The 19837-nt window shown below is 41.8% G+C and overlaps 1 protein-coding gene across 5 annotated transcripts in view; it reads left to right on the top strand.

Moving 5' to 3' along the window:
- The window catches only part of LOC124117066 (zinc finger protein GLIS2-like), a 57585-nt gene extending 43918 nt beyond the window's left edge, over nucleotides 1-13667 (top strand). For all 5 annotated transcript variants that reach the window (XM_046478763.2, XM_046478766.2, XM_046478764.2 and 2 more), the window contains 5 exons: nucleotides 6091-6259; nucleotides 7951-8261; nucleotides 9021-9226; nucleotides 10127-10245; nucleotides 11706-13667. In XM_046478763.2, coding sequence (XP_046334719.1) covers nucleotides 6091-6259; nucleotides 7951-8261; nucleotides 9021-9226; nucleotides 10127-10245; nucleotides 11706-12331 — 1431 coding nt within the window. In that variant the 3' untranslated portion in view covers nucleotides 12332-13667. The remainder of the gene's footprint in view (nucleotides 1-6090; nucleotides 6260-7950; nucleotides 8262-9020; nucleotides 9227-10126; nucleotides 10246-11705) is intronic.
- Nucleotides 13668-19837: the final 6170 nt, after the last annotated feature.

Here is a 19837-nt window from a genome sequence, read left to right as displayed (position 1 = left end):
AATGTTTAGTTGGTGGTTCTTGCATCAAAATTCCACAAAGTCCGTCATAGGGTATTGTGATGTGATTGTACAGTTTGTGGTGCTGGACCCCCATTTGACAAGGCGATCAGAGTTACAATAACCTTAGTGCTACAAGAGCTTTGTGGAATGGATCCCTGAATTCTAAAGGCTTGTGGTATAAAATGAATTTCTGTCAGCTTTTGAAGTGTTTAAACTATTCTGTTGAATTCCATTGGATTATGCTGTGGATTGCATAGATGTCTGCCTAATCACACACAACAGTAAAAAAAATTAAAAGTTTTCAATAGCAAGTAATAAATAAATTATTAAACGCAATCCTGTGTATTACGAATTTTATGAAACTCGTGAATAGTTCTGGTATCAGACAAACAAGTCTGATACTAGAAATATTAACTCATTTCATAAAATTGGTATTGCACACGAGCTTGTTTAGTATTCTATTTTAGCTATGCCCATTTGCACTTAGACAAAACCCAGCCGCAAAAATGGCCTTGAGAGAGGCACGAGTCATGGAGTAACAAGAGTTGGTCACATATGACAATAGTTATCATTGTGTATAATTCCAAGAATACTACCTCCGTCCCACTAATCCTTTCCACCTCCCCATATATGAGTCATTTAGTTGCTGAATAATTGGTAAAAAGTGATGTATTCCTGTCTTGCACCTATGCAGTTTTGATATTGCTTCCCATGCAACTGTTCATTAGTTTAAGAGACATCTGTTGAATAATGTAAAGATTTTTATGGCGTGAGTTTAGCCAAAATGAAAATTATTGCTCTGATATTATAGAGGTAGGATTCTTAGATTTATAAACGATGATAACTATTGTTTGATGTTTAGCAATTTGAATAGAATTGGAAGTTCCAATTGTCATTGTTGAATAATTGACAAAAATAGTATGTAATGTGTATTAAGTTGACAGAAACAAGATTCCTATAGCTGAGAACAGTACAGGCTCTAGTCCTGTAGTCCTTGCCAAACTGCCCAATAGTTAAGGTATCATGAGGACTAGTAGGAATTAAATGCCATTTCAAAAGGTTTTGCTATAATGTTATCATTATGAGGACTAGTTGACTAAAAGTGTTAGTTTCTACCGCTGTCAGTGTAGTAAAGTTTTAGCCTCAGAAAGTTGTAAAGAGTGTCAAAGTCAAAGACATTTAAATGTGTGAAAGACGTCATGAATGGCATCTCCTGACCTAGTTTAAAAATACAACGCCGTTTGGCATTCTTCACCTGCTGAGAATCCATCAAACTGTGAAGAGAAAGGACCACCTCACCTACCTCCCACCCAGTAGATATCCCCATCAACGAATATAAAACTTCAACATCCAAAGCAAACACAAATCAGCCCTCTCACGGAGAACTTAGCAAAAGTTCCCTAGCCATCAAATTCAGTAAGTCTGGTGAAGGTGGGGAAGGTCTGGCTAGGGTGGGGAAGGCCTGGAGAAGGTAGTGAAAGTCTCTCTTTGGTGGGGAAGGTCTGGCAAAGGTGGGGAAGGTCTTGCTAGGGTGGGGAAGGCCTGGCGAGGGTAGTGAAAGTCTCTCTCGGATGGGGGAGGTCTGGCTACGGTGGGGAAGGCCTGGCGAAGGTAGTGAAAGTCTCTCTCGGATGGGGGAGGTCTGGCTACGGTGGGGAAGGCCTGGAAAAGGTAGTGAAAGTCTCTCTAGGGTGGGGAAGGTCTGGCTAGGGTGGGGAAGGCCTGGCGAGGGTAGTGAAAGTCTCTCTTGGATGGGGGAGGTCTGGCTACGGTGGGGAAGGTCTGGCGAGGGTAGTGAAAGTCTCTCTCGGATGGGGGAGGTCTGGCTACGGTGGGGAAGGCCTGGCGAGGGTAGTGAAAGTCTCTCTAGGGTGGGGTAGGTCTGGCAAAGGTGGGGAAGGTCTGGCTACGGTGGGGAAGGCCTGGCGAGGGTAGTGAAAGTCTCTCTAGGGTGGGGTAGGTCTGGCAAAGGTGGGGAAGGTCTGGCTACGGTGGGGAAGGCCTGGCGAGGGTAGTGAAAGTCTCTCTTGGGTGGGGGAGGTCTGGCTACGGTGGGGAAGGCCTGGCGAGGGTAGTGAAAGTCTCTCTCGGATGGGGGAGGTCTGGCTACGGTGGGGAAGGCCTGGAGAAGGTAGTGAAAGTCTCTCTAGGGTGGGGAAGGTCTGGCAAAGGTGGGGAAGGTCTGGCTAGGGTGGGGAAGGCCTGGCGAGGGTAGTGAAAGTCTCTCTTGGATGGGGGAGGTCTGGCTACGGTGGGGAAGGTCTGGCGAGGGTAGTGAAAGTCTCTCTCGGATGGGGGAGGTCTGGCTACGGTGGGGAAGGCCTGGCGAGGGTAGTGAAAGTCTCTCTAGGGTGGGGTAGGTCTGGCAAAGGTGGGGAAGGTCTGGCTACGGTGGGGAAGGCCTGGCGAGGGTAGTGAAAGTCTCTCTAGGGTGGGGTAGGTCTGGCAAAGGTGGGGAAGGTCTGGCTACGGTGGGGAAGGCCTGGCGAGGGTAGTGAAAGTCTCTCTAGGGTGGGGAAGGTCTGGCTAGGGTTGGGGAAGAACTACACCAAACATGGCCATTGGGATGTTTCCGTCAGCACTCTTCTCAATGCCCACCGCCACTTGTTGTGAGGAGCATGCTGACAAAAAATCATATTTAGGAGTAAACTGTTTCTTGATATGGTTAATTTGTCCAAAATCAGTTCACTATTTCCATTTCTCACAATAAAACCTTTGATGATTTAGAGAATTTATGTTTATCGCATGAAATGTTAATGGATGACTTTGTTGAAGAATGTTTATTCAGTAAATTTCTTTATATGGGCACGGTTGGCCCAGCGGTCTATGGCGCCTCAATACGCTGTGCGGAGTTGCGTCCCTTGGGCACGTTAGAAACCTACGGACAATTCGAATCCTGGTTTGACTCGATTGTTTCTAGGTGTGTCAGTACCATACCCATGCTCGTGGATTTCACCAAAGTGGTAAATTTCAGAGACCTGCATCATTTCGGGTTGTCCTCCCACATTATAAGCTAACACGCCGTGATATCACTAGAAGACTGTTCAAAGGGGCATTAACCCCAACTAACTCTCTTACTCACTAGGTGTTAGTTTCTACCGCTGTCAGTGTAGTAAAGTTTTTTTGTCTCAGAAAGGTGTGAAGAGTTTCTAGACATTTAAGTGTGTGAAAGACATCATAGATGGCATCTCCTGACCTAGTTTCAAAATACAGCACCGTTTGGCATTCTTCACTGCTTCCATCAAATTGTGAAGAGATAGGACCACCTCGGGTGACCTACTGGGTGATATGCAGCTGTCACCTTCAGTCTGTTGGCAAAATGCTGCCAGGGGTCCCCTGCTCCTGAATCGTTTATTTCTCTAAATTGGTTAAACAGATGGGAGACTACACATCAAATCAGCAAACTACTTAAGTACCAAGCAGGCTATAACACCATGAACTGCTCCTCATCCCTTAGAGGGGGGCACAGGTGGCCCAGTCGTCTAAGGCGCCGCCATTCGCTGTGCAGAGTTGCGTCCCTTGGGCACGCCTGAAACCTATGATTGTGGGTTCGAATCCCAGTTCGCCCCGATTATGTTTCTAGGTTTGTCAGCACCATACCCGTGCTCGTGGGTTTCACCGAAGTGGTAAACGTCTAAGACCTGCATCACTTCGGGCTTTCCTCCCACATTAAGCTGACACGCCGTGATATGACTGAAATACTGTTGAAAGCGGCGTTAAACCAGACTAACTCACTCATCCCTTAGAACCATCTTCCTAGCATATGGCCATAACCACCTTCCAACCGTCAGCACCCAAAAGGGGTGATCTATAAGACTAATTGTGACAGTGGTGACATGTATAATGGTGAAACCTCCCACCCAGTAGATATCCTCATCAACGAATATAAAACTTCAACATCCAAAGCAAACACAAATCAGCCCTCACACAGAGAACTTAGCAAAAGTTCGCTAGCCATCAAATTCAGTTTGACAAAGTCCAAATTCTCACTGCCAAACACCAGGACTTCACTAAGAGAATACTCTCCGAAGTCATGGACATTTGCCACCACATTCTTTTGATCAACAGAGATCAAGGGTATTACATCCCCTCTGCCTATGAAGATCTTATCAACCAATAGACTCTGTTATTTAATTCCCAATCAAGCTTGGGACAACTCCTAAATCCTTACTGTACATCTGGCTTTGTCGAATTATGTGTGCGCTATATGTTACCAATTATCTGTGTGCTATTGTTGTTCATGTTAATCTGCTGCTTGTCACAACATATCATGTATGTGTACCATACTTGATTCCAGCTTGAGAAGGGTATAAGTATATACATCGAACCAGTGAGTAAGTTATGGCTAGGGTCAGTAGGGCAAGGTCTAGCTAGGGTGGGGAAGATCTGGCGAAGGTGGGGTAGGTCTAGTGAAGGTGGAGAAGGTCTGGTGAGGGTGGGGATGGTCTGGTGAGGGTGGGGCAGGTCTGGCGAAGGTGGGGAAGGTCTGGTGAAGGTGGGGAAGGTCTGGCTAGGGTTGGGGTAAGTCTGGTGAAAGTGAGGGTCTGGCAAAGCTGGGGTAGGCCTAGCAAAGGTTGGGAAGGTCTTGCTAGGGTGGGAAGATCTGGCTAGGGTGGGGTAGGTCTGGCAAACCCGATCACGTTAGTCGCCTCTTACGACAAGTATAATCGCCTTTTACGGCAAGCATGGGTTGCTGAAGACATATTCTACCCCGGATCTTCATGGGTCGACAGCATATGATGAGACCTTAGCAGTAATTTGCCAGTTAGAACTGACTGAAGTGCTTTGTCTGCATGGTAGAGTGACCTGTCACCTGCTTGGAGGCAACTCAGTGCAGTAAGTCGTGTGTTGGGACTGACTACAACAGTGAGATTCCCTGATTGGGCCTGTCAGTGTGTAAACTGACCCCGACCACCACGGGGTCACTAATCAACCATGCAGTTCTATAGGGAGAAGTGTCTATATTGTACCATGCACAGCCTATGGACAGGTAAATATGTTGATACTATACCATCAGGCCACATACAGCCTATGAGATACTGGATATAACACCATACCATGGAATAGGACAATACCTCCATATGTACATGATCAGGTTCATACATTTTATTGAGAATAGAGACTCAGATTGCCTACATCTTGATGCATTTTGTTGACTATTTGACACAGGTTGAGAGTAATGTCTTTACAGAGTTTTCTGTAGATGGTTACTTAGTAACACCCACCAACCCAGTCACTCGCTGACTCACTCACTCACTCACTCACCCAGTCACCCAGTCACTCACTCACTCAATGTATCTCTGAACTGTATGGTTGAACTTTTTTTATCAGCTAAAATGTTGAAAAAATCAAGACCTTTAATTTCGCTATGAATATGAATATATTTAAAATACAATAAATAAAACCTTTTGAAAATTTATAATAAAACTTTAAAACAACCATTTTTTAAAATTATGACGAATAATGACAGATCTATTTCTATAACGGAAGGGAAGTAACTATAGACTTGTTTCTATCCTATATATAGTAGTATTTGTAGTTAGGCTGGTCCATGGTACATGATATCATTGCGATTGGCTGTATTGTACAATTTTATATAGCACTTCTAATGATATATGTACATTGGAATATTTTTGAGAGTACAGATATTGTGCGATTGGGTTTACAAGGGTTTGGTCTATCTGGGTCTGGTCAAGCAGGGGTTTGGTCTATCTGGGTCTGGTCAAGCAGGGGTTTGATCTATCAGGGTCTGATCAAGCAGGGGTTTGGTCTATCTAGTTTTGATCAAGCAGGTGTTTGTTCTATCAGGGTCTGATCAAGTAGGGGTTTGGTCTATCAGGGTCTGGTCAAACAGGGGTTTGATCTATCAGGGTCTGATCAAGCAGGGGTTTGATCTATCAGGGTCTGATCAAGCAGGATTTTGATCTATCAGGGTCTGATCAAGTAGGGGTTTGATCTATCAGGGTCTGATCAAGTAGGGGTTTGGTCTATCAGGGTCTGATCAAGTAGGGGTTTGGTCTATCAGGGTCTAGTCAAGCTTAGTGTGAACATGTGACTTAGTCTCCCATCAACCCTCCTTGCTTGCTGCAGATTCAGCTGAGTGTGTCTGGACATCCGGTGCTGGTGAAGGATGAGGCCTCAATGGAGGGAGACAATCCAGGCTACTCCACTCACAGTCCGCATCCAGTCAGGAATGGAGGAGGAGGAGCTCGGGGGAAGGTGGCAGAGGGGGAGGACCACTCCTTGGGCAACAAATCAAGTAAGTTGGCAAGGAGAACTAGAAAGGAGTGAGTGAGTTTGGTTTAACGCCACTTTTAACAGTTTTCCAGTTATATCACGGCGTGTCAGCTTAATGTGGGAGGAAAGCCCCAAGTGATGCAGTTCTCAAACATTGACCACTTCGGTGAAACCCACGAGCACGGGTATGGTGCTGACAAACCTAGAAACATAATCGGGGCGAACCGGGATTCGAACCAACAATCATAGGTTTCTAGCGTGCCCAAGGGACGCAACTCTGCACAGCGAATCGCGGCACCTTAGACGACTGGGCCACCCGTGCCCCTGAACTAGAAACAAATGGGTTCTAACAGAACTAGTATAAGATACTTCATTAAAAATATGTGTCTGTTTCCCGACCCATTAAAATGAAGTTGGGTAGGTAGATAGGTCAGGTTGCCCTACACTCAGGCTATATGTAGGATAAAGCACGTCGAAGGTTGTTTTTTTATGTTTAAAACCAGCATTCACGGGATAAATCCGAAGGATAAGGGTTTTAGTTATCATAAAAAGCTAAGGGGAAGGGTTTTATCTAACTTATAAACTGAAAAAAGAAAGGACATATGTCAACATTTTTGTGTTTCAAACATACTCTCCATGAACCTTAGGAAACGAGCATAAAATATCTGTTGCAGGTGTGAGGTACTTGAAAAAGCATTGTGATTGACAGCACCTCTGTAGCCTAGTGGTACTATAAGAATATAAAGAAAACATTTTGTCATTTGATTTTACATTTCATTACGTTGTGTTCAAATATTATAACAAATTATATAACAAATAATCCTGGAATATCATATAAAATTCCGGGTATATTATATAAAACCCCGGGAAGATTACATCCCTGCTTATGAGATTTAACCTGACTGGAGAACAATAGCATTACATCACTTGAGGTTTATAAGCTTCGTTAAGACCAAAGTGAATGTAGTTTTTGTTTAGAGATGCTTGATTGAATGCTTTGCTCATTCGTACCGAGAACTTAAAAGCCTTGAATTTGCCTGGGCGATTCCTTATGGAGTGGAGGTGTCATATCTCATATTTTCATACAGAGAGATGTTTGTATCAGAGAGAAAGATCTCATTTTAATGAGACTGATTATGACTGAAGTACCCTTGCATCAATCACCATCATGGCTTCAGCTTGGAAGTGACGTCTCCATCTCTATTTCTTATCAAAACAAAGCACAGAATTTCTTGCTTACAGTTATATATTTCAGCTACTGTTAGCATTGTTTTCCAAATCGATCTCAGAATAAACCAGGGTAGTTATGGAGATGCTAGACCCTGGAATACCAAGGATGATGGTCCCCAGGACTTCAATTTAACAAGTTTTCAGTGTTGTATTTTACTCAAAAGTGACAGAACACCCGATTCTTTTATTTTACTGTAAGGGGCGGTCGGTAGCCTAGTGGTTAAAGTGTTAGCTCGTCATGCAAAAAATCTGGGTTCGATTCCCGACATGGGTACAATGTGTGAAGCCCATTTCTGGTGTCCCCAACCGTGACAATGCTGGAATATTGCTAAAAGTGGCGTAAAACCATACTCACTCACTCATTTTACTGCAGTTAATCTTTTGTAATATGAAAGGATCGGATGTTCTTTAACTTCTTTTTGTAGTGTATGTTTGATACAAACTATGTCAAAAAAGATTTTGCCTTACGTGTTACATTTTCAGACATAATTGGTCAGGCTGGAGTGGCTCCACCTCCTGGGCACTTCCATCACCTGTCTTCCCCGCATCTGCCGCTCTGTCTCACAACCAAAGATCTTCCGCCCTCACTTCCTGTCTACTGCGGGGCATGCACACAACATAGTGTCATCATCTCCCAGGATGCACTGCAGCCTGGAATCATCACATCCTGCACCATGCCAATGGCCATGCCACCTATGAATATTAATGAGCCAGTCATGATGACATCTGTGATGGGTCATCCAAGTGTCCCCCTCCCACCCCTGGCTGACCTCCCAACTGTCAAGTCAATGAAGGTAGGTGAATTGTTTGTTTTGGTTTGGTTTGTTTGTTTGTAAGTTTCTTTGATTTTTTAACACCATACTTGGCAATATTCCAGCTGTATGACGGTGGTCTGTAAATAAATCGAGTCTGGACTAGATGATGCAGTTAGTTTTCATCATAAAAAAACAATATAACTTGATTGGAATGCTATTTGGAAGATACGTCATATGAACCAAACAATAAATGATTGCAAGGAGACAACACCATGGATAATCAAGGATGCACGATTCTGGGAATGAAGTTTTTTGTTGTTTAACGCCGCATTCAGCAATATTCCAGATGTATGACAGTGGTCTGTAAATAATCGAGTCTGGACCAGACAATTCAGTGCTTGACATCAGGAGCATTGATCTGCTATTGGGATACAATGTTATGCATCAACCAAGTCAGCGAGCCTGACCACCCGATCCCATTAGTTGCCTCTTACGACAAGCAAGGGTTGCTGAAGACCAATTCTAAACCTGAGTCTTGAGTAGGTGAATTGACAATTGAAGGCGATATGTGGTCACAATTGCTGCCATTGTGGATTATTGGTTGATCACAATGGCTCCAATATTAAAGATAATTTTGAAATGGTTGGGATCGTGTTTTTAATCATAGATACTTGTAATTTGATTTATTTGTTGTTTAAATGTCAGAAGCATGAGATAACTATATGGTATTACAGTTAGTAAACCTAGTATCATGAAAGCTCAACAGTTTGATAAGATTTTGTGTTACTTCAATTGCAGTTATCTCCCCTCGACAAGGAGCCGACATCGCCACCAGATGGAACTGAGTGGGAGTGTAGATGGATGCAGTGTGAGCGCCGGTTCTCCGCTCTGGATGACCTGGTCAACCATGTCAATGACCAACATGTGAAGGTGGAGCGGCCCGACATTGACTACCAGTGTAAATGGACGGGATGTCCCAGGCAGGGAAAGGGCTTCAACGCAAGGTGGGTCCATTAGCATCACTGTCCCTGTGGGGATCTGATGCTTGCTAGACCGCCTCAGTGGTCTTGTGGAAGAGCGTCCGCCCGGAGAGCGGAAGGTCCAGGGTTCGATCCCGGGCCTCGTCATACAAAAAGACGTTAAAAGATTGTACTTGTTGTTACCCTGTCTGGCGCTCGGCATTAAGGGGCTAAAACAAGGACTGGTCGGCTCGGAGTCAGTATACTGTGTCTGAGTGGGGTATTCATGTTAAACTGCGGCATGGTATCTCAGTGGGCTAGCACTATAAATCGGCATCAGTCCGGACTAGTACAAGCAGCCACACACACACATACACGTGCATGCACGTCGCTCTATAAGTGCAATAATCTTGGACGCGACGTTAAACCCAATTTCACCTCACCTCTGATGCTTGCTATAAGAGGGGACCAAAATCGGGGGTGGGAGGTCACTGGATGTTTTCTGGATGGGTTGTGACCGTCATATCCCAACAGATAGACTTAGTAACCCTTGATATTAACCTCTGTTTGGCCTGGCTCTGACGATGATTTACTGATAAAGCTAGAATATTGCTGACTGCCTACACATCTGTTAATAAGGGTAGAGCTGTGAAGGTCCGAGGTAGACTAGGTCTTCAGCAACCCACGCTTGCCGTAAAAGATGACTATGCTTGTTGTCTCGACTGATGGGTGGTCAGGCTTGCTGACTTGGTAGATTCATCGACCCGTGAAGATCTGGGGTAGAATAGATCCATAGCAACCCATGCTTGCTGTAAAAGGTCGTAAGTGGCAACTAACGGGATCAGGTGGCTGGGTTGAATTGCCCAAAACAGAAATGTCTTTGATGATGAGGAAAAGTTGTGATACATGAGATGCTTTATACATGTGATGTGGTGCTGTTGATAGATACAAGATGCTGATCCACATACGGACACACACCAATGAGAAGCCTCACCGATGTGGTCTGTGTGGCAAGTGCTTCTCACGGCTGGAAAACCTCAAGATTCACAACAGATCTCACACAGGTAATGTACGCCTCATTCAAGACACATCAAGTTGAGGACAACTAATTTCTCATCATATCTTATAATTATAGACGATCAACTTCAAGGACCTCAAACAGTAAGATAGTTTGTAGTTTGTGTACTTCTTATACGCTTTTCAAAAGATATATATTGCGATAATTTTTCTTTGAAAATAGTTTTCTACTATTTTGGGTAAAACAAATATAACAAGTTTCCTTATAGCCTTATATTTGTATAGTTTAACCTACAGTCTTCACAAATTCATTCATAAATGATGTTTCCATCTGAAATTGATTGACAAAATGGCAAAAATGCGGAAGTGATTTTTCTCACACATTGTTATCTCCCCTGTATCCATGACTTCAAAATGGTGGCAACTGACCATACAGAGTTATAATTACTTCAGTATGTAGAAAACAGAATCTGCATGTATAATCAGTGTCAATCACCGTCAAATACATAAGTTCTGAATATGACGCAATATATTGCGTTGCAAAGTTTTTGCCAATGCACAGCCCTATTTTCTATTATTTTCACTAGTCCTGTTGGAATAGAATGACATTACAATTATCTTGGAAATAGTAATTCAGTCGACAACCGTTAATTGACTAGAACGGCATTCACAACAAAAAAATGTCACTACATTAGGCATTTGAGGTGAAGTTTTCAAGATTCTTGTAATGGACGTAACAAAGGTGTCACTCCGTGGGATGGAGCTTGCTCACTTGCTTGGTGAGGTATTTCCCTTGACAATCGCTAGAAAACATTCATGGCAATATCATGCAATCAATTCAAGTTTAAACTCAGGTCAGAAGAGCTGGACTTGTGTGGGCAGAGTTGCCTCCCTTAGCCAAGCTGTGATGTTCAATTTGAAATCCTCAGCTCACTCTGAGTGTCATCCCTATTCATAAGTAAATGAATTAGTGAGTGAGTGAGTATGGTTTTACGCCGCTTTTAGCAATATTCCAGCAATATCACGGCGGGGGACACCAGAAATGGGCTTCACACATTGTACCCATGTCGGGAATCGAACCCGGGTCTTCGGCGTGACGAGCGAACGCTTTAACCACTAGGCTACCCGACCGCCCCAGTAAATGAATTAAGTGGTGTAACATTATGAATTATGATGTCATTATGTCTGCTCAGGGCGGCCGGCCGACTGGTCACTAAGATAGCTAGATTCTAAATGTAAAATGCTGTATTAAGAAGATTGAATTCAGGTTAGAATAGTCTGGACCAGACAGTCCAGTGATTAATATCATGAGCATCGGTCCACGCAATTGGGTCTTTGCCTTTGCTGGTTGTATTAGGCAACTTAATAGATAAGGTGGTCAGGCTTGGTGACTTGGTTGACACTGTGTCACCGTTGCTCTGGCCCAGACTCATTTATTTACAGGCTCCTGTAATATTTCTGAGTGTGGTGTTAAACAACAAACAAAAGCTTTGATTTCTGTTTTCAGGAGAGAAGCCATATGTGTGTCCGGTCCAGGGCTGTCACAAAGCATACTCCAACTCCAGCGACCGCTTCAAGCATGTGCGCACGCACCAGGAGGAGAAGCCATACGTGTGTAAGATGCCAGGATGTCACAAGCGCTACACTGATCCAAGCTCCTTGAGGAAACACGTGCGGACAATTGGACACTATTTCCGTGGCGATGGATCGGTGACGCCAAAGTTACGACACAGTTCTCCCCCTTCCCCAGTGCCTACTCCTCCGATTACAGTCAACAATCTCATCAATCTTACGCCTTCCAATGAATTGCTAGGAAATCTTCCCTCACACTTCCTGCCTCTGTCATCCAACATTTTCCCCGTGTCATCGCTTCATTCACTTTTCTCACCGCCCGTCGTAACCTCTTCTCACGCATCCCCCAGCATCAGCCTACCTGCAAATCATGCAGGAATAATTATATCAGACTCACGATCCATCCGCTCTGAAAAAACTGATAGTCCCATTGACATAAAGACTACCTTACCTTCTCCAAGATGCCAAGATGGTCCCCTGGACCTGTCACGAAGTCCATTACCTCATCCAGCCAAAGAAGATGAAACAGCGCACTTCACGGACTATGTCCAGGTTGACTGACATACAAGGGCAATGCTTGGCCCTGATTCAGTATGATATAAAATATTTATTTTTACCCAGAATATTCAGTTGTGTCACATATTGATATTTAAGCAAGTATGAAGGAGTATCACCATGTGTTGTTTTTTTCATGTAAAGATAAAAATAGAGCGCAAAATTCAATATTATTCTAAGAAGTAGGAACAGTCTTAGGTCCCGAGTGTATCAGCGAGACACCTGAGAGATTTTTTATGCAAATTTTGGTTTCCAGTGCAATTTGTTTTCTTTTTTAAAAGTTGCTACATGCCTTTATCTCTTTTTTTAATCACTTTAGTTTTTTCATTGGTCAGTTTTTGTAACACTTCCAAGCAGATGCAGGAAGCACAGAAAGGCCATCCTGGAGACACACAATTGAGTAATTGAAGGGATGTAGACTTCATATCAAGATGTCATTGATATTCTCGATGAAGAGTTTGACAGTAGCCATTTTGTCCTTTAGCATGTCCTTGTCACGTGATCACCAAATGCAGCAGAAAATCCAGTATTATAGAAAAAAAATTCAAATTAACCTTGAACAATTCCCAGGTTGAATTAGTCAAGCAAACAAGGCATTTGTTGTTTAAAAGTGAAATTGCTCAATTATTTACTTGGAAGGCACCCATCGGAGCTGAGACAGTAATGTTCTGGTGTCTCTACATGGAGACCTGATATAAACATTTGCTGTGGTACTGCTACATATTCCTAACAGAAGAGATACTGTGTATGGGAACAATCATTCGTTGTTGTGAGACAGTGCTATGTTTAATTTATTGTACCTGACTCTCATTGATCTTTGTGAAGATTGTTTGAACTGAATATATGTATACTTAAGTTACACAACTCAAGATCAATGCTCATTACGCATTGAAACTGAAATAACCCATCAGTGTAAGGATGGTTGTGAAAATTAGTGCTCTGTTTTATTTGTTATATCTGATACATATGTCTTTGTGATGAGAGTTTGAACTGAATATATTTGTAGTTAAGTTAAACAACTCAAGATATCACTCATTAAGCATTGAAACTCAAATACTTCATATATGTAAAGGAGGTAACAACATTAATTCCAACCAATAGTAACATGCAGATTTGAATGAAGTCCGTTGTGAGATTTACCAGGAGAAAAGATTGGATGTCAGTATCAAAGCTTACAGCATTTGATGGAGGTACATGTTCAGTTTACTTCAATAACTGGCACTCTGTTAGCTGTTTGCACAGATATGTTAACATTTAATATTGTTTTATTACGATCTTGTGTTCTTATTTTGCTGTTTTGTGAAAAACATTCTGCTCGAATTTAGAATATATATATGGAGGGGGGGGGGGGGGGGAGGGGGTGATGTAAGGTTGGTATATAGGTGGGCACACTACCACTGTAGCTATTATGGAAGATTTTGTAGTTGAAATTTTATGTGTGCATATGTTCTGAAAATGTTCTCACAAGTAGCTCATGTAATTTTAAAGCTGGCTGGTTAACTGTTCAATTTATAATTTTTTTGCCCCAATCTCAGCCTTTCCCACAAAACAAATTGGTTGTGCTACAGAGGTATGCGACCCCAGTCTCAGCAAACAATAACAAATTTGGGACCAGTCATTTCTTACATGGGTGGGGTGGGATGGGGTGGGACCTACTCTCATGTACAATAAGTGACTGGTCCCTTTGATCTACTCACCTGTACAGGTGGCTGCAGCTTAGAGTTATGGTGATGCTAGACATGTAATTACTCAAGCCAGAGAAGGATCTAAATTAAATGTGCATGCTGAGATTTGCATTGTTTTCTGAATTGTGTTTTTGCATATTGCGATTGTGACATTATTTTGTCTACCGACAATAACCTTTTTAAAATTAATTCACGACTTCAAAGAATGTTAAATTTAGCAAAGATTCATGATGTATGTCACAAATTATCCCGGTTTGTATGGATACATACATGGCCATGTTTTGTGGACTGGTTGCTGACTGTCTTTGCCTGGTGTCATTTGTCTTCCAATAATACATACAAGAAGAATGCAAATAATTCATTTGGAAGACAGTAATTATTTCTGTTTGTAAGCCAAGTAAAATTGTTTTTGTTGAAAACATGTCTCCCATTGATTCATTGATTTTGTGATGTACGTGCACATGATTGGCAAGTTGTCAAACATTTGCAGGTTCGCACCCCTGCAATCCGCCCTTCCCTTGCGGGATCTGCGAATGTATTTGGAAGTTTTATTTTGCACATTTACCGAAATTCTGTCTGAGCAAATCTTGTGTTTAGAATTCTTAAGTTACAAGTTGTATATAATCAAGTTATTTACCTTTTCTTTCATACTAACAAATATTGGATTGATGACTTTCTCAGGGAATTAGATTAGTGTCTGAAGGTTTTGAAACTGATCTTGTTTTAGGATAACCGTTATAAGTTTACCTCAACCATCAAGCATAATTTATCAGCTCATGTAGGCTGTCATTCTGTTTGATCTTCAGCAGTGAAGGAACAAAAGTACTGGAGGTCAATCACTCGTATCATTTCTTGGATGTCTCAGTAGAATTAAACATGGATGACCCAGTCTTCTAAGGTGCTGCAATTCGCTGTCCAGAGTTACGTGGGAGGAAAGCCCCAAGTGATGCAGGTCTCAGACGTTTACCACTTCGGTGAAACCCACGAGCACGGGTATGGTGCTGACAAACCTAGAAACATAATCGGGGCGAACCGGGATTTGAACCCACAGTCATAAGTTTCTGGCATGCCCAAGGGACGCAACTCTGCACAGCGAATCGCGGTGCCTTAGACGACTGGGCCACCCGTGCCAACCGACTCACTGAGTTACTGAACAGATGTTGAGAAATGTGTATTGACAAAGCAGGAATACATGTATGTTTTACACATTGCTTGCAGTACTTGGTTTACGGATCCACTTATCCAAAACTTCACCATGTGGATTTACATTTTAAAATATCGAAGAAAATATTATCTGTATTTCAGAAATGAAAAACATTCAAACCAGGGTGCTGTTGTACAAATATGACATTAGCACTATGTCTGTCGTAAGTCTATGTTGGGGTATGGGAGTTACGATCACCTTAGCGTTAAGATCTCTTTGTACAATGGCACCCAGATCCATTTGACTTTCCTAAAAGTTTGTTCTTTTGGTTTGTACTGAAATGGTAAATTTGCTGACTATGACACTATATTGCTGTCTGCGTGCTGAGCCTGCATCACTTCAAAATATGAAATACCCAAGTTGACCCATAACTGTACTACTGAAACAAGTGGGGACCACATCATACTTTCACATGACAATAGTAAATCTGTCAAGCCATGACAGATTAACTACAGTCAAGTCCCGTTAATCCGACATTGTTGGTTGCATATGATTATGTCGGAATAACAAGTATGTCGGATAACCGAAAAAATGTAGTATAAACGTTCATGATCGAAAATTGGACACCTACACGATAGATAATGATACGAATACGTAGGAAACTGAAAAATGAAATATTCATATTGTTGTGTTTCATTGTCAGCGGAATATGTTTTCTAATCATGCAACCACTAAAGTTTAACACAAAACTACCACTGTCTTAAGCAAGTTTATCTCTGCAGCTGTTGAAATATGCAGCTACTCGCCGACTCGTCTCGCATCAAAACACTGGGCCGTGTACTCGCGGGCTGATGACCACGGAGTACGCTGATCACTGTGTCGGATTAACGAGACTGATTAATGAGTGATTTCAGCAATTCGTTGCAAATTAGGTGTGTCGGAGTCGGAGTGCGAGACTGTCGGATTAAGGGGTCTAAATAGCACTGATTAAAACGGTTCCCATCATTTGTGTCAAATAAAGCCGATTGTCGGATTAACGAGTGTCGGATTAACGAGACTTGACTGTATAGTAATTTGAAAGAATCGGATGATCCCTCACTTATTTTCAGTAGTATATTAAGGATTTCAAAAAAGAACATGGGCATATAAATCAGATCAACAGCATGTAAATATTTTTTGCGCAGATTCATCAGATTTTTTCTCGGATCTTTCATTAAATAGAATTGTATGATCAGTATGTCAAATGAATATTGTGAAGGTTGGTTAAAAAATGGTTTAGTTCTCAGACACATCCACGTGAAGAGCACCTCCCCTGCAAGAATACATTGCTGCTCCCTGACAGAACTATGTGAACTTTCTGACACAGCACATTGTTTGATAGAGGAATTAAAGTCGGTCTGTTTGCGCCAATGTTTCAAAAATCATTTCCTAAGAATGAGAGCTTGTTGAAATATACAACTCAAAAGATGATAAAGAACATCAGATTTTTTCTTTTGACTTATTGTTATTCACGATAACTATAGTAAACGAAAAAAATGGGTATATACTATCTTCTCTTTTTTAAGGGTGAAAAAAGGTTTAGCATAAGAATATTCATCCAAGGTAAAAACATTTCTACCTAACTGAAGTATTGCTCCAATCTTGGGTCAAACTATTCAATGTTGATATGATGATAACATCAAACAGCGTATCACAAGGGGTATCAACTATGACAACATTGTAGTCATTTGTTTACATTTTAGGGTTGTTTTCTGCACATTTAATATTATCAATAGGAATGGATTATTATGTCTACCATAGAACTCATGCCAAATCAGAATTTAATTTAGGTTATAAAATATGAATATGACATTGCATTTAAGTGCTATGGCCAGTTGTTTGTTTTGTGTGTATAAACAATTATTACAAGAATATAAGAATAAGATCATACCGTAGGAAATTTGGGTATAAAGAATATATGTTGAACAAAAGAAATTGAACAATATCATCTTATTCATGATGCATTTGGGGCGGTCGGGTAGCCTAGTGGCTAAAGCGTTGCTCACGCCAAAGACCTGGGTTCGATTCCCGACATGGGTACAATGTGTGAAGCCCATTTCCGGTGTCCCCCGCCGTGATATTGCTGGAAAATTGCTAAAAGCGGCGTAAAACCATACTCACTCACTCATGATGCATTTCATGTTTCATCAAGATTTGCTGTTTATCAAACATCACATATACTGACCAGGTACATTATTATTAATAGAAAAATGAGTGACTGCTTCTTTTAAGATGTTCTTACCATTCCAGATAGACGTTGATTTGCAGGCATATTCAACAAGATAATCACATACTTATCAAAGTACCAGTACTGTATCATTCTGACAATACTGAATTGAATACTGGCATGAAATGCATCTGCGAGTTCCTGACTGTTGGCGTTTATTGCAGAAATGCATACACTCAATCAATCGTGCAATGTACTGTGTGCAGTGACCCTGTCAGTCTGGACACTGTCAATCTCTGTGTCTCCTGGAGTAAGGAACCATGCATGAATATGTAATGATTTCTCCCCATGGGGAGTCTAGGGTATAGTAGGTCCCCACCAACCTCTGTGACCCCTGGAGTAACGAACTATGCATGAATATGTAATGATTTCTCCCCATGGGGAGTCTAGGGTAGAGTAGGTCCCCACCAACCTGTCCCCTGGAGTAAGGAACCATGCATGAATATGTAATGATTTCTCCCCATGGGAAGTCTAGGGTAGAGTAGGTCCCCACCAACCTCTGTGTCTTGTACAAGGTGATGTACTGGATCAGGTGGTCACACTTGATGACTTAGGGGATGTTGCTGATAATATACAATCACTGGATTTTCTGGTCTATACACGATTATTTACAGGTTGCATCATATAGCTGGAATACTGCAGAGTGCAACATCAAATGACAAACAAAAATTAATTTCACCTCAGTTGCAGTTCCCAACAGGAATTGCCTGGAAAGAGAGGATTCCAGGTTATCAGGGTATCACTGTATGCAGTATCGCCATGTTAATGTGATAGTTTGTAGTGAGGGTAAGGCAAAACAAGGTTGTCCACCATCTGATGACAATTGTGAACTCCTATTTGGAGTGTATGTCATTGATATGACCGAGTGTTCTTGATAAAGTGTTTCGAGATCATAAAGTTAATAGTCTTGCATCTGTTTCTAGACAATTTACACGGAATAGATTACAAAATGGCATTGTTTCCTTTGTATCAAAGCAGAGTGTTGATAATATTCATATATAATCATGTGTCAGAATATATTTGTTTATATATATGGGTGATGAAATATGTTGTATGAAGTGCACTGATACATCGGGAGTTGTTGTGATGGAGAGTGTTGGTTGTTGAATGAATGTTGTTGAAAATAAATATTTGTTGATCTCAGTCGTGTTGGTTGTTACTGCATTCCCTGAATCATCCTCCATTATCCAGGGTGTTGTCTTCTTATTGTTTATTACATACCCTGGGGTTGCACAGGTGGCCCAGTCCTCTGAGGCACCGTGATTCGCTGTGCAGAGTTGCGTCCCTTGGGCACGCCAGAAAACTATGATTGTGGGTTCATCTAGGTATGTAGGCACCATACCCGTGCTTGTGGGTTTCACCGAAGTGGTAAACGTCTAAGACCTGCATCACTTCTGGCTTTCCTCCCACATTAAGCTGACACACCATGATATAACTGGAATACTGTTAAAAGCGGTGTTAAAATCAACTCACTCACACTATTACATACCCGGGACCATGGCTTCACTTATCATCCGGTTCGAATAATGTGACTTCCAAGGAGCATTCCAATCAAATTATATTGCTTTTTCATGATGAAAACTAACGACAATGTCAAACTCAACAAGTCCAGTTGTGATCTGTCTCTTTCTGTGGTGTGCCGTGACATTGCTGGAATATTACTAAAGGTGGCTAAAAAGAAACACTCGCTTTTTCTTTGGCCAAAAAAATAATAGTCTTGTTTCTCAGGCACTGCCCGCATCATCATAAGGCCTGCCACATGTTTCATTTTTACTTCCATTTTAAATTTATTTTAAAAATCCTAATACATGCACTTAAAGCAATGCGATCCAGTATAGCACACAATTTCTACCCACGACTTCTGCAATGCTTTACTGTGTATCTTGTGTTATGGTAATGGTGGCAATAGGAGTTTGTATGCTTGTTTATGTAGGGAGGCCCTTTCCCAGGTTGATGGTACACAACTTTATTTATTTGGTTACAAACTATTTTGAACAAGCACAAAAAAACCCACACCGACCGGACTATATTTTCAAAAGTCAATTCTTTTATTTTTTTTAAGTCTCGGGGACAACTTCTTTTCCAGCTATGCATTTATAACAATTTTCTGAATCAATTAAATATATTGAGGACTTGCATATGAGAGGCCAAAATTTTGAAAGTAGATTTACCGGTAACCCAAACTTCTCAGAAGAGGCATTTTGATTGGTTGTTGATTTCAAGCTACGTAATAAATTCATGATGGAGGTGGTGATGCCACTTCCGAAACGAAGCTATACTGACAAAAGGGTACAGGGTATTTGTCATAATAAAATGAGATATGATACACTGGTTAACTAAAAATGAGAATCCTGACACAGACAAAAATTAAAAACCCGACATCTGTCCTGCATCTGTTTTCCTGAGTGGTGCTGCCT

This window comes from Haliotis rufescens, unplaced genomic scaffold (assembly GCF_023055435.1).
Source record: "Haliotis rufescens isolate VD_foot unplaced genomic scaffold, xgHalRufe1.0.p SCAF_7, whole genome shotgun sequence".
Lineage (NCBI taxonomy): Eukaryota > Metazoa > Mollusca > Gastropoda > Lepetellida > Haliotidae > Haliotis > Haliotis rufescens.
This window is presented reverse-complemented; position numbering and strand designations above follow the sequence as displayed.